Source organism: Eptesicus fuscus, chromosome 7 (assembly GCF_027574615.1).
Source record: "Eptesicus fuscus isolate TK198812 chromosome 7, DD_ASM_mEF_20220401, whole genome shotgun sequence".
In the NCBI taxonomy this organism is placed as follows: Eukaryota; Metazoa; Chordata; class Mammalia; order Chiroptera; family Vespertilionidae; genus Eptesicus; species Eptesicus fuscus.
In genome coordinates this window covers 58,479,054-58,505,543 of record NC_072479.1, presented here as the reverse complement: position 1 = coordinate 58,505,543, position 26,490 = coordinate 58,479,054, and the positions used below count along the sequence as shown (strand labels likewise).

Genomic DNA, 26,490 nt, shown 5'->3' with positions numbered 1-26,490 from the left:
TTCGACCAGTAGCTATGACATGCACTGCCCACCAGGGGGGCAGGTGCTCAACGCAGGAGCTGCCCCCTGGTGGTCAGTGCTTTCCCACAGTGGGAGCGCTGCTCAGCTGACCAATTGGCACCAGACGCCAGGCTCATGGCTGGTGAGCACAGCTGCGGAAGTGCGAGCCTCTCCCGTGGACACTCCCCCTGCGCACCCCTCCCTCATCCGGACCGGGACGAGATTGGGACCAGCATCAGGACTGACTGGGCATGAGCCCGCGGCCACTTCTCGGTCATGGGCATGCCGGTATCACCCTAGGACGGGTGCGTGCGCGGAGTGGCAGTGAGCATACTGAGCAGTGGCGACAGCAGGCGCAGTGGGGCCGGGATGAGTGGGAGCGGCACAGCACCTGGCCTGGGCTCGGGCTTCTTCCTGGCCGCCTGCTGCTTCACGCTCTACTACATCCCTCGGGGGATGTTGGACTGCTGGTTTTGGCCCGATCCCCGCAGGCCATGCCGAGGGACCCCACTGGTGCACGAATCTGTGCACCGGGCCTCTAGTATTATCTATAAACCAAGAGCTATTGCAGTAGAACTGCTGTTTCCCTCTGTGACAGGAGGGTGCTTGAGGTGAGACCCTACAGAGGTCAGGGGTCACAATTACAGTGAGGGCAAAATAAATCCCACCCCAAAGCCGTATGGCTGTATTGTCTTACGAAAGCCATAGAGGTTCAAGATTGGGAAATCACAGAGCTAAAAAAAATCTTGCAATTCAGTGCCATCTACTAGAAAATAGTAGAAAGACCTCTTCAGACAAAGCTTCTATCGAACATACTTACAGGGAGATAAATGAGTAGGCAAAGGAGAACAGCAAATACCATGAATAATGACAGAAACAAGGATGACCAGAAAGAACATGAAAACTCCCCAGAAAACAAGCTGAAACAGATGGAAATATGATATAAATGACAGAAATTTCAAGATTGCAGTTCTGAAAATCAACGAGATGTATGAAAATATGGACAGGCAATTCAATGCACTCAGAAAACAAATCAATGAACAAAATGAGTATTCTAACAAAGAGATTGAAATTTAAAAAAATAACCAATCAGAAATCCTGGAAATGAAGCATGCAATTAAGGAGATTACAAGTAAACTTACTGAGTGCCTGGCCAGTCTGGCTTAGTTGTTGAGCACTGACTTACAAATCAGGAGGTAATGGTTTGATTCCCCAGTGAGGGCACATGCCCAGGTTGCAGGCGTGGTCCCCAGTAGGGGTGTGCAGGAGGCAGCTAATCAATGATTATCTCTCATCATTGATGTTTCAATTTCTCACCCTTCCTAAAATCAATTAAAAAAAAATTTAATTAAAAAAAAAAGAGTGAACTACTCAGCATAGAAAACAAAGCCAACCTGAACTGCATTCAGCACAGCCAGTGGTGAACCTGAGAAGGGGCAGTGAAGGATTAAAGAAGACAGACAAGAGCATACAGTTGGGACCAGGTGGATCACTGTGCCTGGATGAGGAAACAGTGACACAGCCTGTAAGCCGAAGCTTTATTTTATAGTCAGATCACACACAGCAAAACAAGGGCAAGATGTTTACAATGTTCTTACGAGTTTCAAATCTGCTTCTTTCCTGTTGTTGCCATTCTCTGAACTCTATCAAGCTTTGTTTAGGCAGCACTTGCTGCACCTCTCGTAGCCCACATCCCTTAGCTACCTAGGACTGCAGGGTCGGACTATAAGGTCAAGCTTACAGCCATAGCCTTTGGCTGTAATTATGCTGGGAGGGCTTTGCCCTCCAAGCTGGGACTTGTATGTGGCTTTGCCACAAGTCAGTCTGAGGCTTGATCCTGTCTGAATGCTGTAGCCACTCTTCACACCAACCAGCCCAGCCAGTGTGGCTCAGTGGTTGAGTGTCAACCCATGAACCAGGATATCATGATTTAATTCCTGGTCAGGGCATATGCCCGGGTTCCAAACTCAATCCCCAGTGTGTGGCATGCAGAAGGCAGCTGATCAATGATTCTCTCTCATCATTTATGTTTCTATCTCTCCCTCTTCCTTCCTCTCTCTTTAATCAATAAAAAAATATATATATATATATATATATATATATATATATATATATACACACACACACACACACATAATATAAATATATATAAAGAAAAGAGTGATTCATGCTTAGAGGCACTGACTACTTTAAAAAAAAAGAAAAAAATAGGAAAACAGAGCCAACCAGATGTTGGAAAGAATTAGTGATATTAAAGATAGGAGTCTAGGAGAAGAAAGGAAGATGGCAGTGTAGGTAAATGCCTGTACTTGCCACCTCCCACAACCACATCAAAATTACAACTAAAATATAGAACAACCATTATCCAGAACCACCGGAAAGCTGGCTGAATGGAAGTCCTACAACTAGAGAAGTCAAGAAGAAAGCACACAGACTGGTAGGAAGTGTGGAGGCACAGAATGGGGTGGTCCGGCACCCACGTGTGCTGCTTTTATAATTGGGAGGAAGATTGTCTCTGCAGAGGCTGCCAGGAGGATCAAGGGGTCTCAGCCCCACACCGGACCCCCAGCCCAGGGTCCCAGAGCTGGGAAAATAAGTCCCTACGAGTGGTAAGAACTGCAAACTCGGCAGGTGGTCGGTCACCTTTGCTCCAGTCAGCGTTACAACTGAAGTGAGGTCTGTTGAAATGCACCATGAAGCTGTGAGGGAAGCTCTTCCTGGGGACAGTGAGGGCTTCCACGTCAAGACGTGTCTGTCAAAGATGTTCGCCGTGGCAGTGTGGCTGGTGACAGCAAAAAGGACCACCAGTGGAAGCAGCTGGCTTCACAGCTCAGGTGATCATCCTGAACCTCCCAGGCCCCATCAGTGCTGGGTGTGCACCTGTGCTGGATGGTCACCCCGCTCACATTGCTTGCAGATTTGCTGAGCCGAAGGAGAAAATTGATTGTTGTTCTGGGAAAAAGCTGGAAGAGGGCCCCAAGTTTTTGAAATCTGGGGGTGCCGGCATCGTTGATATGATTCCTAGCAAGCCCACGTGTGTTGAGAGCTTCTCTGACTACCCTCCTCTGGGCCGTTTCGCTGTTGGTGACATGAGACAGACAGCTGCTGTGGGTGTCATCAAAGCAGTGGACAAGAAGGCAGCTGCAGCTGGCAGTCACCAGGTCTGCCCAGAAAGCTCAGAAACTAAGTGAATATTATCCCCAACACCTGCCGCCCTGTCTTACTCGGTGGTGGAAGAACTCTCAGAACTGTGTGTCTCAGTTGGCCATTTAGGTTTAATAGTAAAAGACTGGTGAACGATTACATGCATCGTGAAACCTTCAGAGGAAAGGAGGATGTTCTGTGGGCCATTTGGTTCTTATGTGTGTGGCAGCTTTTAAGTTATTTGTTTTTAAAATCAGTACTTTGTAATGGAAACAACAGGACCAAAAATCTGTCAGAATTTTGAGACCCATTAAAATAACAAAGTTTAATGAGAGAAAAAAAAGAGGAAACAGGAAAGAAGTATGAAATACCACTAAACAAAAACAAGTCAGAAACACAAAAGAAAATAACCAATTAAGGCACAGAGCTGCCAGAAAACAAAAGATAAAATGGCTATAGAAAATCCTCATACATCAATAATTACCCTAAGTGTAAATGGCCTGAATTCACCAATAAAGAGGCACAGGTAGCAGAGTGGGTCAAAAAAACAAACCCAACTATATGCTGCCTAAAGAGACACATCTAAACTGCAAAGACAAAGGTAGATTCAAAGTAAAAGGGTGGAAATGACTCTCCAAGCAAATAACATCCACAGAAAAGCAGGTACGGCCATACTTATGACAAAATAGATTGCAAGAAAACAAGAGACAAAGATGGACACTTTATAATGATAAAGGGGATGCTACATCAAGAAAACATAACACATCTTAATAGATATGCACCCAACCAGGGAGCACGGAAATATATAAAACAATTGTTCACAGAACTAAAGGGAGAAACAGATCAAAATGCAGTCAGTTGGGGATCGTAATCCTTCACTGACAGCTCTAGACAGACCAACCAAACAGAAAACCAATAAAGAAATAACAACCTTAAATGAAACACTCGACCAAATGGACATAATTGACACTTACAGAACATTTCACCCAAGAACATCAGATCTTACATTCTTCTCCAGTGCACATGGGACATTCTCAAGGATACACTATACATTGGGTCACAAAGTTAGCATCAACAAATTCAAAAAGATTGAAAGTATACCAAGCATATTCTCTGACCACAATGCCTTGAAATTAGAAATCAACTGCAAAAAGGGAAGTAATGAAACCCACAAATATGTGGAGATCAAACAACATACTACTAAAAAACGACTGAGTCAAAGAAGATATAAAGATGAGATCAAAAGATATATAGAGACAAATGAGAATGATATTACAACATATCAAAACTTCTGGGAGGCAGTGAAAGCAGTAAAAAGAGGGAAGTTTGTATCATTACAGGCCTATCTCAAGAAACAATAGAAATCCCAAGTAAACAACCTAACATCACATCTTAAAGAACTAGAAAAGGAAGAACTAAAGCAAGCCAAAGTCAGCAGAAGAAAGGAAATAATAACAATTAGAGCAGAATTGAATGAAATAGAGAACAAAATGTCTATACAAAAAAATTAATAAAACCAAGAGCTGGTTCTTTGAAAAGATTAATAAAATTGACAAACCCCTGACTATATTCACTAAAGAAAAAAGGGGAAAGACCCATTATTAGTAGAATCAGAAATGAGAAGCCTATACTGAGTAGGTAGGAAGAGAGGAGAAATAAAGGGAAGAGAGAAGTGACATGTTTTGAAATATACCCTTTGTATAGTTTTGATTTTTGGAACCACATCTTACACAACATACATAAAAGAATGTCTTACAGTCCTGGCTGGTGTTGCTCAGTGGTTAGAGTGTTGGTCCATTGCACCAAAGGGTCTCTGACCCAATTCCTGGTCAAGGACACATATCTGGGTTGCAGGGTCGATCCCAACCCTGGTAGGGCACTTATGGGAGGCAACTAATTGATATGTCTTTCTCACACGGATCTTCCTCTTCCTTGTTCTCTCTCCCTCCCCCCTCCCTCCATCCCTTCCACTCTAAAAAAAAAAAAAAAAAAAAAAATCAATGGGAAAAATATCCTCAGGTGAGGATTAACAACAACAAAAAATGTCTTATGTAAAATATAATTTAAAGAGAGGGGATCCTAAAACAGAAAAATAGAAAACACCTGGCTGTATTCCAAATGAATACTAACCACATTAAAGCAGACAGTAAAAAAATCAACCCAAGTAGCTTTTTTCCAAACAGCTTTACTGCGATGTAATTCACGTATATAAAATGTACCTAAAGTACACAGTTCAGTAGTTTTTGGTATGTTCAAAACTTTACAACCATCACACAACCTGTGGTAGGCAGTTAGAGAGACATGAGCGAAGTAAGGGTGGTGGGCCAGGTACGGAGGTCATGAGGGTGGAAAGCCCGCGGGACCTTGTCCCAGGGTGACTTTTCTCCCATACAGTGGTCGGCAAACTCATTCGTCAACAGAGCCAAATATCAACAGTACAACGACTGAAATTTCTTTTGAGAGCCAAATTTTTTAAACTTAAAACTTCTTCTAACGCCACTTCTTCAAAATAGACTCGCCCAGGCCGTGGTATTTTGTGGAAGAGCCACACTCAAGGGGCCAAAGAGCCGCATGAGGCTCGAGAGCCGCAGTTTGCCGACCACAGCCCTAGCATATTGCTGGTCATGGGGTTTGGACCAGGACCCCCTGACCTTTCCTCCCTAGAGATAACATCTAGGCCTCAAGTTGTATTTCAGCTCTAGACCCAGAGAAGCAACAGAACCGGCCTCGGGACCAGCTGCATCGGATGATGACCCGCTGGACTGGTGCCAGCCAATCAATTAGTGGAGACGACTACCCTGAAATGACACACCTGGAAAACTGCTGATTATTCTATTGAGATCGTCTCCTGGGACCTCCCCTAAAATCTCTACCCTTAAAACCCTTAGGAAGGAGGACCCAGCGCAAATTCCCATGCCTTTCCCCTCCTCTCCCCTCCCCAGGCTCCTTACCATTAGCTTCCTCACTCCCAAGCTCCAAAGGCCCTTCCTTTACCTCAATAACTGATCTCCGAAGCCCATTTTCTTCTAGGATTTACTTTTTCTACCTCTGTAATTTTATAAATAGAGGCCCGGTGCATGAAATTCATGCATGGGGTGGTCCCTCAGCCCGGCCTACACCCTCTCCAATCTGGGACCCCTTGGGGGATGTCCGACTGCCTCTCGCAATCTGGGACTGCTGGCTCCTAACTGCTCACCTGCCTACCTGCCTGATCACCCCTAACCACCTCTGCCTGCCTGCCTGACCGCCCCTAACTGCTCCCCTGCTGGCCTGATCCCACACCCGGGACCCAGGATTCCCTCCTCCAGCCAGTCGCAGGCACCCACACCCGGGACCCAGGATTCCCTCCTCCAGCCAGTCGCAGGCACCCAGGACCCAAGCTGGCTTCGCCTGGGCCGGCCACAGCCACAGGGGACCGTGGGCAGGCGGCTTCACCCGGGCCACAGCTGCAGGCACCCGGAACCATGGGGTGGGCGGCTTGTCCCTCTCCCAGGCCACAGCCTGGCTGGTCCCCATTCCTCTCTCCCCAGTGTTGAGTGTCTGAGCCTTTACAGCGTGAAGGCATGAGAGCATGATGACCATTTGCATATTAGCTCTTTATTATATAGGATGTTCTCTTACAGTTTGGGTCTTGGCTCTGAATTCTTTCCTAGCCAGAACCCAAGTACTGAGGTTGTTGAAATCAGGTTTGGTCTGACCCCATCGGTGAGACACCTGGTGCCATTCCCACCACCTACAACAATGTGGAGTGCGGCTACAGTGTTTGGACAGGTTCAAGCCTTGGACTGATGAGAGGGCACAGTCCTCTCGTGGCCACGTGCAAGTCCCAGCTTGGAGGGCAGAGCCCTCCCAGCACAATGATAGCCAACAGCTGTAGTTGTAAGCTTGAACCTATGGTCCGAACACGTGGCCCCACATGCCTGAGTGATATAGGCTGCAAGGAAACAAAGCTGGATCAGGTGCATGGAATTGAGTAGGATCAAAACTCTCGAGAATGTAGTAAACATCTTGACCACACCCTTACTTTGCCTCATGGCATCGGCTATAAAATAAAGACACGGCTTGTGAGCATGGCGCTGTCTCTCCTTCAGAGAAGCAGCGTCCCAGCAAGACCCAGCTTTCCTTCTCTTGTCTGTCTTTTCTAAGTCTTTCAGCCGCCCCCTCTCAGGGTCGCTGAACCTGGCTGAGCTGGCATGGCACATAAGGTGCCCTGGGGCTGAGTATGCCATGGCCGGGCCAGCCCGCCACACAACAAATCTATTTTTAGTACATTTTTCATCACCCACCCTTAAAAGACTCCGTGCCCATTCGTAATGGGCCTATTTCCTCCCACTGCTTTGCAGCCCTCGGCAAACACTAATCTACTTTCTGTCTCTATAGATTTACCTATTCTGGACATTTCATATAAATGGAATCACACAATATGTGTTATTTTGTGACAGGATTCTTTCACTTAGCATGGTTTTCAACATTCATCTGTGGTGTAGCATGCATCAGTACTTCATTTCTCTTTGTGGCCAAATAAGATTCCATTGTATGGATATATCACATTTCTCCATTCATCAAATGATGAATGCTCGGGTTGTTTACACTTATTGGCTATTGTGAATAATGATGCTGCAAACATTTGTGTACAAGTTTTGGGGTAGATATGTTTCCTTTTCTATTTATTTTATTGATTTGAGAGAGAGAGGAAAGGAGAAAGAGAAACATCGATTTGTTCTTTCATTTATTTATGCATCCATTGGTTGATTCTTGTATGTGCCCTGATTGGGGATCAAACCCGAAATCTTGGTGTATCAGGATGACACTCTAACCAACTGAGCTACCCGGCCAGGGCCTACACATATGTTTTCATTCCAAGTGATTTTTGAAGACAGTGTTTTGATTGTATTCCCGCTGACAAAAAGAATTATAAAAATATTTAATAGGTTTGTTTTTCACACAGGTATGGGTTAGAAAGTCTGAAACTGATTTTTGTGTACTCTGCAATTAACAAACACAATCATGTGCCACTTAACATCAGGGATACATTCTGAGAAATGCATCGTTAGGCGATTTCATTGTTGTGAGGACATCATAGATTGCACTCACACAGACCTAGATGCTATAACCTGTTGCTCCTAGGCTACAAGCCCGTACAGCCTGTTGCTGTACAAAATACCACAAGATTAAATCAAGCACAAGAGAAAATGACACAACCAAAAGACATGGTAACATGAGATGTATGAGGTAACCAGCTGTAATGCAGCTTACTGTTTTACAGCAAACTTTCCTGTAAGTAGAAAGAAGACACTCTAAGATAATGATAACTAGTACAATAAATACATAAACCAGTAACATAGTTGTTCACCATTATCAAGTATTATGTACTGACTCACCCCAACTCAAGAGAGGCACACCCCTTCCCAATTTTGTGTTCAGTGATGACATGACCGTGATGGGAATATTTGTACCGAAATCCGCAAGTGTTACAAATCCAGGCTTTTTACCCCTGGAGAACCAACTGTTAGTCATTTATAACCATAATACTGGATCAAAGTTACTACCACTGACAATGCAGTCGGTTATTTTTTACACCAGCATCACCACAAACATGTGAGTAATGCATTGCACTATGACCTTAGGGCAGCTATAATGTCACCAGGTGATAGGAATTTTCCAGCTCCATTATAATCTTATGGGACCGCCATCATATATGTGGTCTGTCATTGACCAAAATGTCATTCTGCGACACATGACTGTAAATCATTACACTGAGGATAATGGGGGTCAGGTCTCTCACAGTCAGAGAAAGAAATCACATATGAAAAGGAGAAGATCAGAATGAACCCTGTGGACTTGGACTGAAATTGAAGATATTATTATGAGCTCATGGTTTTAATATAGACAGATATTGAGAAATAGAAATAGACACAGATATAAATCCTAACTCTGTCTGCTGAGAAGGCTACAAGTAATGATACTGCACTAACAATGAGCACCTCTAGTGCCAAGAACTTGGCTTCTAAATACCATTCCACACTAAAATGAATCAGGCCTCCTTGAAGAAATAGCTGGGTCGGGGTGGGGGTGGGGGTGAAGGGTTTCAGCCTGCAACAGCATGTTATGTCAGGACATAAGTGTTCGAAGAATGATGGAGCCATATCGATAGGCCATAAGAGCCAGCTTGAAGGGACTCAGACTAGCCAAACCTGGGACCATGTGACCATCAAAATAAATAATCATAGTAATGGATAACCTACTGAATTAAATAGAAATTCATGAGTCCAAACTGATATAAATAAACAGGAAATAAAAGAAAGCACTTCCTCATAGTAGAATGCCAGCTGAAAAATACAAAAGAAATTATGGCTTTGAAAAATGACCCTTTATTAATTGATTCAGGCAAGAATCATCAACGGATGCTGAAGTTAATGGGTGAAAGCCTGATAAATAACAGGATATTTGTACAATATTAAAGTATCTCATCACAAAAGACAGGAACTATAAAGGGGGAATAGTAAACTTACTAAAAACCTGCTCACACCACCTTAATCCAGGTGACAACGCAGCGGGGTGCTACTGCTGACTCACCCCAACTCAAGAGAGGCACACCCCTCCCCCATTTTGTGTCCAGTGAGGACAGGACCGCGATGGGCGTGTTTGCACCGAAATCCAGGCTTTTTACCCCTGCAGAACCAACCGTTACCAGCACAATAACCGGATCAAGGTTACTTCCCCAAACAGCCGGCTTCATGTGCTTGTTCACACCAGCGTCACCACAGAATGGTATTCTGCCCCAAATGCATACCCTCCTTCCGAGGGCGAGAGAGCATCAGGAAGAACCTACATTGAAAGACCTTCTACAAAATAACTGGACGAAAGGAAGAAACCACGTCTAGAGAAAAATGATCAAGCAAACGCGACTAAATGTTAACCCTGGAGAACCTGGGTGCGGGGCATACAAGTCCCTGTACTGTTCCCGGAACTTTTCTGTAAGTCTGACATTAAAAAAAAAAAATTAGTTATAAGGAAAAAACCGCCAACGCTACCTGGCCCTCTGCCCTCGTCCTGCAGTCGAGGCGGCGAGCCTGGCGGTGAGGCCTCACGGTGCCCAAGGGCGCGGGCACAACAGGAGCTCGAAGCAGCGTCCACCAGCCGCGGGCCCTGCAGCCGCAGGAGGCGGCTCCCCACGCGGGCGCCGGGGGAGGGCCGGGCCCCACCGCACCTGCTGCGGGCCCGCCCCGCCCGGCCGCGCAGGTGCCGTTGGAGCCTCTGCGGGACGGCAGGTGCGAGGGCCTGGCCGCCAGGTGACGGTGGGCAAGCTGCCCGCGCCTCGGCCTGGGGTTCCGGCCACAGGGGGCTGCCCCTCTGACAGGCACACCTGCCTCAAGGACAAGCACCTCAGCCCTCAGAGGGCGGGCCCCATCCCGGCCACCAACCCAGGGTTGTCCTCTGCGCCCACTTTCCTTTTTTATTTGGGCCTTGGAGCCGGGTAACAGCACTCACAGCCGCAGAGGGAAGCGGGGAGCTCCCTTGTGGAGACAGAATTCAGGGATGGCACCTCCAAGAGCCTGAATGTCTCCTTCCTGTTGCCTTGGAAAGCCTGAGGCTTGTGGTCCAGGCTGGCTGTGAAGACTTTGGCCAATAGCAGCTCGCCACGCCCCCTGGGAGGAGGGGTGTGGAGGGCTTTCCCTGTATCTATCCATCAGCTGGAAATTGAGCGAGGTGTCTTCCAGCCTCACAAAGCTGTTCTCATCTACTGCTCCCGGCTCAGGGAGCACCTGGAGACAGCAGGCGGTGGGACACGCCAAAGGTATGGTGCCTCTCCACTTCCCCGTTACCTTTTCTAATGAAAGCTGATTCATAGGATGAAGCCATCGGATCTGAAATTTTGAGATGAAAGTAGTAAGTTGCAGGGATAACAGACTGAGGTGCTGTTAAACCATGTTGATCGTGACTATAGCTGCTCTTCCAAGTTCCCTCATTCATCCTGGGTCCACGAGGAAGATGATTTCCATTGTCTAGCATAGCACCTGGCACATGGCAGGTGTTTGGTAAACATCAATGACTTTATAATGCTCGGCACGTTCTGTAGAACCGGAGTGCTCATTCTTCCATCCCCTGTAAATCTGAATGTATTGTTGCCTATATTGGCACTGCTGTCCTTCTTTAAAATGATATTTAGTAAAATAAGCTCTGGGTTCTTACTGTTTGTGGGATAATTCTGAGGTTCCCAATGATCGCAAATGCCGAGCAGTGAAAAAGAGACTGAAAACATAATCATAAGCTGTTTCACTCTGTATTCATGGAATCTGATTATGATTATGTCTCTTTATATGTTTCCTTTTACCCCCTCCACACATAATGAAAGGATCCCCTGATGAAAAGGGTGGAGGAAAGATGACTTTATTTCAATTGAGCAGACAGGCATGACAAACAAATGAAGACAGAACACATAATCAAAAGTATATTGGGAGCCTGGCCAGTGTTGCTCAGTGGTTGAGTGTAGACCTATGAACCAGGAGGTCACAGTTCAATTCCCGGTCAGTATACATGCCTGGGATGTGGGCTCAATCCTCAGAGGGAGATGTGCAGGAGGCAACCAATCAATGATTCTCTCTCATCATTAATGTTTCTCTTCTCTCTCTCTCTCTCTCTCTCTCTCTCTCTCTCTCTCTCTCTCTCTCTCTCCCTCTCCCTCTCCCTCTCCCTCTCCCTCTCTCCCTTCCTCTCTGAAATCAATAAAAATATTTTAAATATATATATATTTTTTTCAAAGTATATTGGGAAGATAATTGGACTCTTTTTAATGATTCACAGCAACCTCATTTATCCCCTACTGTTACTAGAGAGAAAAATGTCATCAGATAACCAGTGGTCAGCAGATGAGGACGAAGGTCAATTATCCCGACTGATCAGGAAATCTAGAGACTCGCCCTTTGTGCCTGTAGGTAAGTACAAGCCTTGACTGGATGCTGGAAAACTGGCTGCAATCCTACAATAATGCCATACCCAGTATCTTGGAGGATTGAAATGTTTCATGTAACTGATTTTTTTCAGATAATTGAAGCTAACCCCTACTAAGCATAAGCTGCACTTTCAGAAGTTTCTAGTATATGGTGAATCCCCAATAATGGTTAGCTATTATTATTATGGAGCATCAGATTTTATTCTAATCCATCTTCATTAGAGGGTTAAGTAAAATTATTAGATCCCAGCCAATCTAAATGGAATTGATTGAATGGACTTTAATTTCCTGTGATGACTCAGTAGCTCACTGAAAGTCTATTGGGACTATGAAGATGGCTATGTCTCTCCGTCCTCTAAGTAACGCCAACCTTTAGATTCTTGTGTCTGTTGTTTACAGATTTTTGTTTCTTCCATATTATTGGGTACCATAAAAAACTTCTGCCTCTGGTGTTCTCTGGCACTAGACGCTAGATACCTAAACTTAAAAGAACTATGAGTCGATTCAGAGAAAAGAAGCTCTGAATGGAAGCCTGGGCCTTCCTAAACACCTGAGAGCTTGAACTTTGTGGTATTCATGCTCAGTGGCCCTTTTTCCTGGCTTCCTGATCTACTCCAGATGGTGAGGTTGATGGTTAAGTAATCTCTAGATTAAAGAAGTGCTAGATTAAAGAAGGAGTCTTGGCCTCTTTATCCTTTCCCAACACATACTTAGTATGTTTACATTTTCAACAAATACAACATGTATGTGGGCTTTAAACAAAAATCTAGGCACCAATATTTTTTAAAATCTAAGCTTTCTCATGCCCGGCTGGTGTTGCTCAGTGGTTGAGCATCTACCTATGAGCCAGGAGGTTGCTGGTTCGATTCCTGGTCAGGGCACATGCCAGGGTTTCGGGCTTGATCCCCAGTGTATGTCATATGTTTCCAATGTCACTGTAAGTCTAGCAACTTCATGTCATTATTCACATATCAACAAGAATTAAAGTTTTTATAGTAATATTGTGTTTAGAAGTTTCATTAATTTGGATGACTTATAATAGCACCCGTAGCAAATCTAAGCAAATAAATTTACAGTGATTTATTCACCTTCCTTAGCATTTTTAACTAGAAAAACAATTCAAGACCTCGATGCCACCTGCACAGATCACTGTAATGAGCAGAGATTAATCACTGTGCCTGCCGTAAATTAAATTATTTTCCAGACACATTTAAGGTGATTAAAGTAGAAAGATTAAAGTGTTTCCAGCTAAATTCAATTATATACAAACTACAAAGACACTCTATGGAACACAGTAAAGGTTCTGACTTTAATCTCTAAATGAAACAAAAGCAATTTAAGTAAGAACAGAGCCTTGATTTGATAAGGGAAGAGAAGCAAGTTTTTGCTAGAAAAATAATTAATGATAAAATTGGGGTATATATTATTGAGTAGTTTGTTTAGCTATTGTTATTTTAATAATATGTATTTCCTGCTATAGGATGGAGTGTCCAGTGCAAATAATTTATAAAACATTTTTTGTTATCTTCAACAGCTTCCATCATTATAATCTATCTATATTGTTTAGAATGGTCCTATGATCACTGTTAAGACCTGTACATATATTATGTGCATTTAAACTGTGTTGATATATTATTTTTGCGTTTTTCACTTAACATTTCATATGTACATTTCTGTGTATTAGTAGTTTCTATGCTTACAATTTTTTTATAGCTATGACAGATTTTCCTTTGTTTGAACCATTTGGGCTGTTTAGTTTTTCCTTATACATAATGTAGCCATAAAATCTTTGTGTCAACTTCTTAAATTTTCTTTTGCTTATTTCCTTGGAGCATGTTCCCAAAGGTAGAATTTCCAGAGCAGGAAGCATGTTCAGTTTAATGTCATTTATTATATATTTCCAGAGTTCTTTCCAGAAAGATTTAGCTAAACTTACAGAGCTTTCAGCATGGTACCCTCTCTCAATGTGCCTACCATCATCATTTTATTAGCATTTGCTTTTTGCTGATTTTATATATTTGTCATTTTTATTTCAATTTCTTTTTATTTTTATACTAGAGGCCCAATGCACGAAATTCGTGCACGGGGGTGTGTGTCCCTCAGCCCAGCCGGCACTCTCTCCAATCTGGGATCCCTCTCACAATCCAGGACTGCTGGCTCCCAACTGCTTGCCTGCCTGCCTTCCTGATTGCCCCTAACCACTTCTGCCTGCCAGCCTGATCACCCCCTAACCTCTCCCCTGCCAGCCTGATTGCCCCTAACTGCCCTCCCCTGCAGGCCTGGTTCCCCCCCCCCCAACTGCTCTCCCCTGCAGGCCTGGTCCCCCCCCAACTGCTCTCCCCTGCAGGCCTGGTCCCCCCCAACTGCTCTCCCCTGCAGGCCTGGGTCCCCCCACCCCCAACTGCCCTTCCCTGCAGGCCCGGTCGTCCCCAACTTCCCTCCTCTGCCAGCCTGGTCACCCCTAACTGCCCTCCCCTGCAGGCTTGACCGCCCCCAACTGCCCTCCCTTGCAGGCCTGGTCCCTCCCAACTGCCTTCCCCTGCTGGCCATCTTGTGGTGGCTATCTTATGTCCACATGGGGGTAGCCATCTTTGACCACATGGGGGCAGCCATCTTGTGTGTTGGTGTGAAGGTCAATCTGCATATTACTCTTTTATTAGATAGGATTTTGCTTTATCTTTACTGTTGAGAATATTACAGATGTCTCCCTTCTTTTCCCCATTGCTCCCCTTCACCCAGTTCCCGCCCCACACAACCTTCACCACACCATTGTCTGTGTCCATGGGTTATGCATATATGCTCAACCACTGAGCCACACTGGCCTGGCAGAATAGCAAGTTTTGATTAACCAAATTCTGGGTTAATCTCTGCCCATTCCCCATTCCCCCTTCTCCCTGAAATCCATCAGTCTGTGCCATGCTTCCATGCCTCTGGACCTGTTTTGTTCGGCGTTTTATTTTGTTCATTAGATTCCACATGAATGAGATCACGTGATATTTCTCTGACTGGCTTATTTCCCTTAGCATAATGCTCTCCAGGTCCCTCCATGCTGTCTCAATGGGTCAAAGATCCTTCTTTTTTTATAGCTGCATAGTATCCCATTGTGTAATGTACCACGGCTTTTTTATCCACTCATCTACTGATGGGCACTTGGGCTGTTTCCAGATTTTAGCTATTGTAAATTGTGCTGCTATGAACATAGGGGTGCATATATTCTTTCTGATTGGTGTTTCGGGATTTTTAGGATATATTTCTAGAAGTGGGATCACTGGGTCAAACAGCAGTTCAATTTTTTATTTTTTAAGAAAATTCCATACTGTTCTCCATAATGGCTTCACCAGTCTGCATTCCCACCAGCAGTATACTAGGGTTCAATTTTATTTATTGCTAATAAGCCTATAAAGTATACATGTTTTTATTTACTCTGGTCCTTACTTCCATTTGTTAAGTGGGTCCTAAAAGAATAAATATAACCTTGCTCACCTATAAAAATACACATGTGCCAACACAATTAATCAAAACTTGCTATTCTGCCTGGCCGGTGTGGCTCAGTGGTTGAGCATCTACCTACCTACGAACAGAGGTGGTCATGGTTCGATTCCTGGTCAGGCTTGATCCCCAATGTGGGGCATACAGGAAGCAGCCAATCAATGATTCTCTCTCATCATTGATGTTTCTATCTCTCTCTCCCACTCCCTTCCTCTCTGAAATCAATAAAAAATATTTTTTAAAAATCTTGCTATTCTGCATAAATATCAATTGCATTGCCCTGCTGGTGTGGCTCAGTGGTTGAGCGTCAATCTATAAACCAGGCAATTAGGGTTCAATTCCCGGCCAAGGGAATTGAAATAAAATATCAATTGCATTTTTATGTACTAACAATGAACACATGGAAACCAAACTTAAAAACATAACACCCTTTCTCAAAGTAGAAGAAATGACTTTTTAAAGCACATAATTTGTGAATTTGCCAAATTTTTTATTTAAATAGTATCACATAGTTGAAGTGGTATTGGAAATAATTTTGTGAAATAAAGTCCACTTAGGAATATTTGAGCAATGTCCAAAAAAAACACCCCAGAATACCATTTGCAATCATTCCAAAGGAAACTGCTTAGGTATCAGCTTAAGAAAACATGTACAGAATCTGTATGCTGAAAACTACAAAATGCTAATGAAAGAAATTAAAGAAGACCTAAATAAATGTAGAGACTATTGTGTTCATGGATTAGAAGACTCAATATAAAGATGCCAATTCTCCCCAAACTGATTTATAGGTTTAGTGTAATTCCTATCAAAATCCCAGCAAGTTTTAAGTTCTAGAATGGTTAAAATGATACTAAGAGGTATAGCTACAGTAAACAAGATGGTGTGATACAGATGGAGGGATAAATGCATATATCAAAAGGATAAAGGAGAAAACCCAAAATATAGACCCACACTTTTATTCAAGTTTTCTTCATTCTTATGTTAAAATATTACATCTGCCTTGTCATTTTAAGTCTACCTTACCCTCTTTTGGATATTATAAGCATGCTAGTCTATTTTCTTCTATTTTTTGTTGTTGATATTTTTGTTTTATTTTTACATTTAATTCTAACCCATCCAGGATTTTTTTTTTTTTTTGTAGTGTCTGGTGTGAAACAGAAATCCAAGTTAATTCTCTATACCAATAAATTGTACTCATTATGTTTATTAAATAATTATTCCTTTATCTGTTATTTGATTATTTTGATTTGTCATGGCTTTTCACAGTGTTTTAAATCTCTTTCCAGGATCTTTCCTATTCAGTTGATCAGTTTTATGTTTTAGAGCCAATTACATAGTATCTTGATTGCCACAGCAATAACTTCACCCTTATTAGTAACATTTGTAGAGAATACAGAAATATTTGTAGGGATTTCTGGAGTTTTCTAGAATCACAGTTCTTCCTGGCATCACATACTTCCTGTGCATCTCTCATTCGCTTAATGTCTCAATTTTACAGAAGATCCAGTTTTATCACTTTACTCCATTTCCCCTATTTGATAACAAGTGGAAAGGAATAAAGCCAAACACTGAAAAGCTATAGGATGTTTGGAAGGTCTACTCACTAAGGACTTGCCCAAGTGTTAGCCGTGCAGCATGCAAGGTATGATTTAAAGTCATAGCTCAGGAAAATTAGAAATCACTACACTATATGGTTCTGGTTTTCCTGGGAAAAGGCTAAACTGCAAATATTAAATTCATGAGTTATAAGCCCATTTTAAAATCTGGTGAATCAGCCCTAGCTGGTTTGGCTCAATGGATAGAGCGTCGGCCTGTGGACTGAAGGGTACAGGGTTCGATTCCTGTTAAGGGCACATGCCCAGGTTGCGGGCTCAGTCCCTAGTAGGGGGCATGCAGGAGGCAGCTGATCAATGATTCTCTCTCATTATTGATGTTTCTATCTTTCTCCCCGTCTCCCTTCCTCTCTGAAATCAATAAAAATATTTTTTTAAAAAAATAAAATAAAATCTGGTGAATCAAATCCAGCAAGGTTCCTTTGCTATCTTGGCTGCTCATTCTCTAAGCACTAATCCTTTGGACAGTCCTTTATTGAACTCTCTAAGCTCATGCCAATCTGGCCTGCTACTTATATAACCTTTTTTATTTCACAGGGATAGCGGGCTTTATGACTGTGGTGTCCTATGGTCTTTACAAGTTAAAGTACAGAAGAAATCAGAAAATATCCATTCATCTTATTCACATGAGAGTTGCTGCCCAAGGATTTGTTGTAGGAGCTGTGACTCTAGGTAACCTGCTTAATTTGTAGCTGTGTTCAGCTATCTTTGAGAGTATTTTTATTTATTTTATTCATTCATAGTTGAAGATGAATATTGGGTCAAGATGACATAATTGTGGAAGACTGGTAAGAAAAACAGTTCTTTAATTGGTTGAGGCTTAATTTCTTAAAATTTTAAACACTGAAAAAAACACCACCACCACAGTAGGCAGAAGGTACACATTTCCAGTTATAAAATAAACTAGAAGCCTGATGCATGAAGATTTGTGCTAGAATGGGCCTTCCTTTCCCTGGCTGCTGGCACCGCAGCACAGCCCCAGAGCAGGCTCTTTCTGCTCCCGCCCCGGAGCCGCCTCTTTCAGCTCTGTCCCCGCCTTCCCATGCTGCCTAGAGGCCCTGAGAGACTGGGGGTGGGGCGGAATGCCTGCATCATCGCCATGGCGATGATACAGGCCTCCCGCTCACCCCCTGTCACTCGGCACCTCTGTATGCAAATTAACTGCCATCTTTGTTGGCTTAATTTTCATATCACTCCTGATTGGCTGGTGGTCATAGCGGAGGTACGGTCCATTTTCATGTTTGTCTATTATTAGGTAAGATAAGTCATGGAATGGAATGTACAGATTGGCAACTATAGTTAATAGTACTGTATCGCATATTTGAAAGTTGCTAAAAGAGATCTTAAAAGTTCTCATCACAAGGGAAAAAAAAAGTATGTAACTATGTATGGTGATGGATGTTAACTAGACTTATAGTGGTGATCATTTCACAATCTATACAAATATCAAATCATTATTTTGTACACCTGAAGTTAATGTAATGTTGTATGGCAATTATACATCAATTTTTAAAAACCCAGTGGAGAACTAAGTTATAGGCCATGTTAGCCTCTATTATGAAAGCAGTGTTCATACCTACAACAGCTGGAAGCAGTAGTTATACACCTGCCTTTATTGCTCAGTTAAGAGCAGCAGTCATAGTTCCCAGCCGATTTGAACAACAGATATAATTATTAAAGTTTAACTGGGAAGAAAACGTTTTTAGAGTCCACAAGTCTTAATATGCTCGTTTTCCTTTTATTCCAAGTTTGAGCAATAGGAAATCTTTTTTATTAGTCTATAAATTAAGCAGAAAAGTCCACTTTGGAACCTAAATTATCTTGATTTTTTTTTTTTTTTTTGTCTATATTCATGAGACCAAGGCACAATGTTCTTAGCTCCCCCCTGCCCCTCCCCCACTGGCTGTACAGAGTAGAATCAGCCTGAGAGAAAGTCTAGGACTATGGAGATAGGTGTGGGTTCGCACATAGGGAGTTAAGTGGTAATTATCTTATTACTATGAACTGTGATAAGGGAGTCTTGAACAAAGTACAAAGAGAACCTTTACAAAGTTATAGTCCTCGTTTTTGTCATTCAGCCAATATGTACTAGGCATTTTCTATCTGCAAGGCGCGGAGCTGGTCTATAGATGTGGAGGTAGGACTTGGTCCCTACCCTCAAATACTGTCAGTCTCCTCAGGGCAAGAGACCAAGAACAGCAGAAGAAAATACAAAGTCATGGGTGCTGTGGCAGGGGTAACACGGGGACTTGGGGAGCACAGGCACAAAGGAGGGGCATCTGACCGGCGCTGAGAGTCCAGGAGGCCTCTGTAAGGGTGTGAACTGTATAATGAGCAGAGAAATGGAGGAATTAACTCGGCAGAGAAGGAGACCAGGAACCAACGAGGCAGAGGAAAGAGCAACGGCACCGGAGCATGGCGCCTCAGTGGAACTTGGGGCTGGGTGTGTAGGCGAATCAGTGTTTGATGAGAGAAGCAGGATGACTAGTAGTAATGTATGTATCAGGAGCTGGGCCCGCAAGATGAGCAAAATCATGCTGCGGCCGTGCCTTCCAAGCAGACAGAGACGGCGGCTGCTGCTCCCCTTCTGCCTTCCCAATCTCCTGCAAAATGCCTCTGGGCAACAGGGCGTGAAAGGAAAGGAATCCTCTCCTGGAAGTCAGGCAGCTTCAGTCAGGCCCCTCACAGAACCAGGAGCTAGGAGTTAAAAGCCCGAGCCCACCACTTTGTTTCCCAGCACACTTAGAAGTAACCAGCCTTATACTCCTACACTCCTGCTTCCACCAAGTGCTCTGTGGAAGCAAACACTTGATCAGCAACCACCTTGCTTTTTATAGGCATCTGTTTAAGGGTATCTACTGGCGGTAATTTCACAAAATGTTCTGCTGATGCATGCTAGCACCCTCTTGACCACTGAAAGAAATGGCCATTGATACCTTTAAGTCTACCCAGACCAGAGAACCAATTCCAGATAACCTGGAACCAACACAAAGAACCTGTCCTCATGGTTATCTCTCTCTGGAAGCTCCTGCTACCAAATTGTTTCAATCGAGGTTCGATCAGAGAAGGAAAACCATTAGAGATGATATATAAGAAGGGATTTGTTATAGAGAGAGGATCTTAAGCAAATTTGGGAGCTGGTTAAACAGTCCAAGTTAGGCTTGTTGCTTGTGTTTCTAATGCGGGGCCCGAGGTTAACAAGGCAGTAGTTGGGAAGGCAAAATACACCGGAATCTGTAAGGATGAACTGGAGCCCACCAAGGCAGAGGGGAACGCGAGTCAGTCTCTTACGGACTCCAACCCTGATCCCGGTGTGAGCCGGAGGAGAAGCGGACCTCTGTCATGGAGCTCATCCACACCGGGCCTAGAGGCCGGATGAGACAGGGAGGCGACCCAGGGGAGCTGAAGGCACGGTGGGCCTGCTGCCCAGCAACAGCGAGGGGAGCCAGCGGACAAGCACGTGCACCTGGTGCCCGGCACCAAGCCCTCCAAGTACAAACCGGCCGAGGCAGCTGCTGCTTCAACGTTCACCTTCATGCCACAAGGTCGCGTGAGCCAAACTACCCCACCACTATGCAGGGAAGGGGACTCTGGAAAACATAGTGAAAGCTGAGTTAAATCCGTATAAAACAAACCCCCAACAGATTTTTACGGTTGCGAGATGCGGAGTAACACGATGAAGTGAGCCAGTCAAGGGTTTACACTGGGGAGTAACATGGACAGAATGGCCGATGGGGAAGATGCCCGCCTTATAGAAAGATCAGAAACAGGCAATATGGAGCTGTGTGTGCAGGGCTACCAAACAAACAGTCCCACTGCAAAGACAAGGAAGAAAACCATATCATAAACCTGTGGAAAGGAGGACACTATGGTCGGAAAGGGAGACCTGGGAGGCCTCTAGGATGCCTGCAATATTCTGTTTCTTGACCCGTAACTACAGGTGTTCACTCTACAACTACTTGTTAATCTGGTCACTTACGCTGTACATACTGTTTTCCGTGTTTGTATATTTCAACATGAAAAAAATGTTAAGAGGAAAATGATTGAGATGATTTGCAATGGAGGGGAGGAAGCAAAGACATGAAGGCGGATGATGACTTGGCTCTGCATTAAGTGCAGTGGAAACAGAGAGGAGAGGGCTCCTAGAAATACCGAGGACTCGGCAACGAAGTGACTGGAGAAAGAAAGGAAAGAGGAATCAACTTTATAGTTTTACTATAAAGTGTACAAATCAGGACCAGCCAAATGGGGTAAGGTCTGGGAGGACCGAAAGCTCAAAGCTCCTGTGCCCTCTCCCTATGGAATCAGGGCTTGTCACACTCCCAGAGTATCAATGTGCTTATCAATCAAGGAGCTCCACTGAACTTCAGTGTGGAGGGCTTTTATTGGGGCTTCATTATATAGGTAATAGAGGCCCGATGCACGAAATTCGTGCAAGGGGCTCGGCCCTCGCAGCCCCGGCCAGCCCCCCCCGCAACCCCTCGGAGCCCCAGCTTCGTCCGGAAGGTCGTCCAGACAGTCATTCTGCTGTTTGGTCTAATTAGCATATTAGCTCTTTATTATATCGGACTAGCTTTCCCGTTGCAGGAAAATTCCTGCAATGGGATTTCCTGCTGCACTCTACCCCGCCTCCGTTCCTCCCTTGCCACCCGCCTCGCCTTCTCCTCCGGCCCTCCCGCATTTCCCTTCGCCCCCGGCCCCGCCTCCGCTCCGCCCTTGCCGCCGGCCCTGCCTTCTCCTCCAGCCCGCCCGCATTTCCCTTTGCTCCGCCATTGTCGCCCGCCTCCGCCCCGCCCCGCCCTTGCCGCCCGCCTCACCTTCTCCTCCGGCCCGCCTGCTTTTCCCTTCGCCCCCGGCCCCGCCTCCGCCCCCGGCCCCGCCTCCGCCCCGCCCTTGCCGCCCACCTCGCCTTCTCCAGCCCGCCCGCGTTTCCCTTCGGCCCCGGCCCCGCCTCCGCCCCGCCCTTGTCACCGGCCCCGCCTTCTCCTCCAGACCGCCCGTGTTTCCCTTCGGCCCCGGCCCCGCCTCCGCCCCGCCCTTGTCACCGGCCCCGCCTTCTCCTCCAGACCGCCCGTGTTTCCCTTCGGCCCCGGCCCCGCCTCCGCCCCGCCTTTATCACCCGCCTCACCTTCTCCTCCAGCCCGCCCGTGTTTCCCTTCGGCCCCGGCCCCGCCTCCGCCCCGCCCTTGCCGCCGGCCCCGCCTTCTCCTCCAGCCCGCCTTCGTTTCCCTTCGCCCACGGCCCTGACTTCGCTCCTCCCTTCTCCTCCCCCCGCCCCCCTGGCTTGCTTGCTTCTTCGAAGCTTTACTCCCCTTTGCAGCTCTTGGCTTCTTTCGACACTGTCTTGATATGCAAATCAGCCGCCATCTTTGTTGGGGCAATTTGCATACTCGTCCTGATTGGTTGGTGGGCGTGGCTTGGCTGGTGGGCGTGGCTTAGGTGTAGCGAAGGTGCGGTCAATTTGCATATTTGTCTATTATTAGATTAGATGGTTGATTGAATCACTGGCCACGTGACTGAGCTCAATCTCCAGTCCTACTCCCCTCCCTGATGGCCACATGGTTGGTCTGTCTGACTAGCCACATCTTGAAGCTATCGAGGAGCCCCTCGTGAATCACTTAATTAGCATAAATTAAAGTATGACCCAAGGGGCTCATGAATAACAAAGGCAATCCTGTTACTTGGGAAATTCCAAGCATTTTAGGTCTATACCAGGAATTCTGAGCGAAGACCAAAATCTATTAAACAACAATACTCTGTGAGGTAGGTACTGTTATTATTCCATTTTACAGATAAGGAAACTGAGGTTTAGAGAGGGTAAGTCACTTGTTCACAATCACATGGGCAATCTACTCCAGAGCCTGAACTCTTAATTTTGTATTATACTGACTGAGATGCCTATGACCTATGTTTCCAAATTAGAGTACTCATACCCTACAAGATATATAAGGAGATCCATGGGGATATGGGAAGAAAATATTTTTATCTTAAAAATAAAAGCTTTACCAACGTGGATACCCCGGGAGGTCACTCTCCCCGGGCTCTGTCCAGGTGGCGTAGGGGAGCATAGGGCTCTGCCCCGTGACGTACAGTCCCTTTCCACAACGTTGGAGAGAAAGCCGGGCCTTGAGTCTGCGCCTGCATATTCCTACAGCTTCTCAGAGTCCTGTGGACCATGACTGAGGAGACAAACCATGCAGAAACATCTCTCTAGAGCAGCGATTTTCAACCGATGTGCTGCAAGAAATTGAAAACTTGCAGTATCTGCCGATTTAGTCGGGCACTGACCTCTTTTCCCTTGGATTGTCAAATTTAAAATCAACAGCCAACACAGTAACTGGTGTGAATCAATTAAAATTCTACCTTTGGCCTGGCCTGGCTCAGTAGTTGAACATTGACCTATGAACCAGGAGGTCAGGACACATGGTCAATTGAGGCGGCGGGGGGGGGGGGGGGGGGGGGGAGAGGGGATTGCAGGAGGCAGCCCATCCATGATTCTATCTTGATGTTTCAATGGGCCATGTGGCCAATGAAATTTATAAATAATTATATCATCGATGTTTCTATCCCTTCTCTGAAATCAATAAAAAACCTATATTGAAAAATTCTACCTGTTTTGGCAGATCAGGGAAATGTGCTTTTTGTGTGCTGCAGTTTTAGTAATTATTTGTGTGCAACATGAGGTGGAAAAGGTTGACAATTGCTACTCTAGAGCTTCCTATCTGGATCTAGGTTGATCAGAAGTGATTTTTTTGCTTTAACCAGTTTTGCTGTACTGCTGAATTAAGCTCTTTACCTTGTTTTGCAGAAAAAAATAAATAAATAAATAAAAACTTTACTAATATATAGGCTGACCATGGGGCATTTATACTGTTTATAAACAAATGTGCATCTTGAGGGGCATGGTCAACATATTTACTTATGCACAATTTAAGTTTGGAGACCACCTTCCTATGAAATGTAGAAATAACACATATGGTACACTGATTATATATGGGGTCTCACACTCAGAAGAGAAATCTAACTTAGATCTAACTTGCTGACCAGTGAGGCAACAGGTGGGAAAAGAGTTGAGATCAGAGCTCCAGAGAACACCAACATTTAAGAGGTAAGAATTCTCTGTGTCTAAAAAGCACAGGGAACAAACAGGAGAGAATGCCATGTAATGGTGGAGGCAGAGACTGGAGTGTGCATCAAGCCAAGGAGCACAGCCACTGTCAGAAGCCAGGAGAGGCATGGAGTAGATTCTCCCTCGTGTCCTTCAGAAAGTAACAAGTCTGCTGATACCCTGACTTCAGACTTCCAGTCTCCAGAATTGTGAGACAACGTATTTCTGTTGTTTTAAGCCAAAAAAGACAGAGAGAGAGAGAGAGAGAGAGAGAGAGAGAGAGAGAGAGAGAGAGAGAGAGAGAGAGAGAGAGAAGGAAGAATTAGAAGCAGCAGCACAGGGAAATGAAATGTCTTTTTTTTTTTTAATATATATTTTATTGATTTCTTACAGAGAAGAAGGGAAAGGGACAGAGAGTTAGAAACATTGATGAGAGAGAAACATCGATCAGCTGCCTCCTGCACGCTCCCCACTGGGGATGTGCCCACAACCAAGGTACATGCCCTTGACCGAAATCGAACCTGGGACCCTCAAGTCCGCAGGCTGACGCTCCATCCACTGAGCCAAACTGGTCAGGGCTGAACCTGAGAATGTTATTTCCATCGATACCACAATAATTCAAGTTAAAAACCTTTGTCTTGAGTTTTATGCATCTATGATAGCTATCATAATATTTCTTTAGAAAATGGTGCAGACATCTGCCTCACCCAGCTATCATGTTGAGATGAGAACAACTAACTTCCTGACCCTTTATCTTCCGTGCACTCTTTAAAGATATCAGCAAGCAGGGTCAGAAAGAACGGGGAAGGAAACTGCAGTCAAGGATTTAGTGTAGACAACCTACTAGAGAGGTGATGCCTTGATATTGCTATGGACAAGAGGGGGGATGCGTTGTAGTTTAAATCTGACTCCTTCACCTGCTTTGGGTATAAACAGCTGCTGACATCCCTGGAATTCACTGGAGCATCTCCTCTGTTCCTCACCTTGTTCCTACTTCGGCCTTTCTGCATGACCCGAGGACCTCATATTATGGAAGATACACACCCATCTCATCTGCCTAACTCACAGCTAGTTCACCCATTAGACCGTAATCCCTAGAAGCAGAGATTAGATCTATTCACCTTTGTTTTCCTCGGGATACTGAGCAAAGCAGACACTGAATAGATGTTTGCTAAATTGAGGTGCCCATTATTTTTAATTTTAATACCTAGCCAGATATTTTCACTTTCCTAAGTTTTTCATCAATATTTTAAAATTCAAATTTTAGGGTGGCATAACATCCTAAATTCAGACTTGCACTAATCTCAAATGGCTCTTAGTTGTGTGTGTGTGTGTGTGTGTGTGTGTGGTGTGTGTGTGTGTGTGTGTGTGTGTGTGTGTGTGTGTGTGTGTGTTCTGGAGCTACTTGTATAATCCAAGCCAAAACTTTATAAGATGAAAAGTGTTGTTTGTTGATTTGTTTGTTTTAAATTGTGGGCTAGCTGTGAAAAAATGCAGGTGGAAGAAATTCAGTGTTTGTTCCCATGGATGCTCTATTGATATACATCTTTTTGTTTCTAGGTGTTCTCTATTCTATGTATAAGGATTACATTAGGCCTCGATTCTTCAATGTGTCCAAAAAATGAAGCTGCGTCCAAAAAATGAAGCTGCATACAAAAAAATACAAGAAGGCTTCTGAAAACTATTATGAAGAATGAATTTTCAATATATAGCAAATTGTACTGCAGAAGTATTAGAGTTTTCACAGCCTGGTATAGTAAGTCTCAATTGTTTAAGAAGTTGACCTCCAACGCAACGATCATAGTCAACTCAAAAATATCCTTGATGATGTCTTTCAGAACCTAGAGCATGATTTTCTGACTTAAAATTTTTTATTTTGTAGTTAGTGACAGAAAATTATCTATCGTATGACAAACCAACCTTAAAATTAGGAGTTGGCTATACATAGTGGCCACAGAAATTTTCTATATCCATATCAAATGTGACAATCTATTCATTGCTTCATTCTCCCCAAATAATTAAGGCTTTCATAAACTCGTTTTTAGAATGGGCAACAATTACATCAGGAGAGAATGGTCATGTTATTTAAATATGGCTCACCACTGTGCACCTCCCCGTATATAGGAACGTGACTATTCTAAAAAGATGTATTAGACTGTGTTCAACTCATAACTGTCATGACT

The 26,490-nt window shown here is 44.4% G+C and overlaps 1 protein-coding gene, 1 non-coding gene and 1 pseudogene across 2 annotated transcripts; all 3 read left to right on the top strand.

Annotated features, from left to right (window-relative positions):
• The first annotated feature begins 987 nt into the window (after positions 1–987).
• On the top strand, positions 988–3,273 carry LOC129149723 (elongation factor 1-alpha 1-like; annotated as a pseudogene).
• Positions 3,274–11,986: 8,713 nt separating this feature from the next.
• On the top strand, positions 11,987–25,932 carry HIGD1C (HIG1 hypoxia inducible domain family member 1C). Its single transcript, XM_008140676.3, has 3 exons — positions 11,987–12,080; positions 17,737–17,871; positions 25,868–25,932. The coding sequence occupies exons 1-3, from the start codon at positions 11,987–11,989 to the stop codon at positions 25,930–25,932; spliced, it is 294 nt and encodes a 97-aa protein (XP_008138898.1).
• LOC114231307 (small nucleolar RNA SNORA73 family) lies at positions 23,205–23,407 on the top strand. The gene has a single exon (XR_003617261.1). It is a non-coding gene; the product is annotated as a small nucleolar RNA SNORA73 family (small nucleolar RNA).
• Positions 25,933–26,490: the final 558 nt, after the last annotated feature.

Coding starts and splice junctions, on each gene's coding strand:
- HIGD1C (XM_008140676.3), top strand. CDS start 11,987: ATGTCATCAGATAACCAGTGGTCAGCAGATGAGGACGAAGGTCAATTA. Junction 12,081..17,736: donor CTCGCCCTTTGTGCCTGTAG/GTAAGTACAAGC, acceptor TTTATTTCACAG/GGATAGCGGGCTTTATGACT. Junction 17,872..25,867: donor TGTAGGAGCTGTGACTCTAG/GTAACCTGCTTA, acceptor TTTTGTTTCTAG/GTGTTCTCTATTCTATGTAT.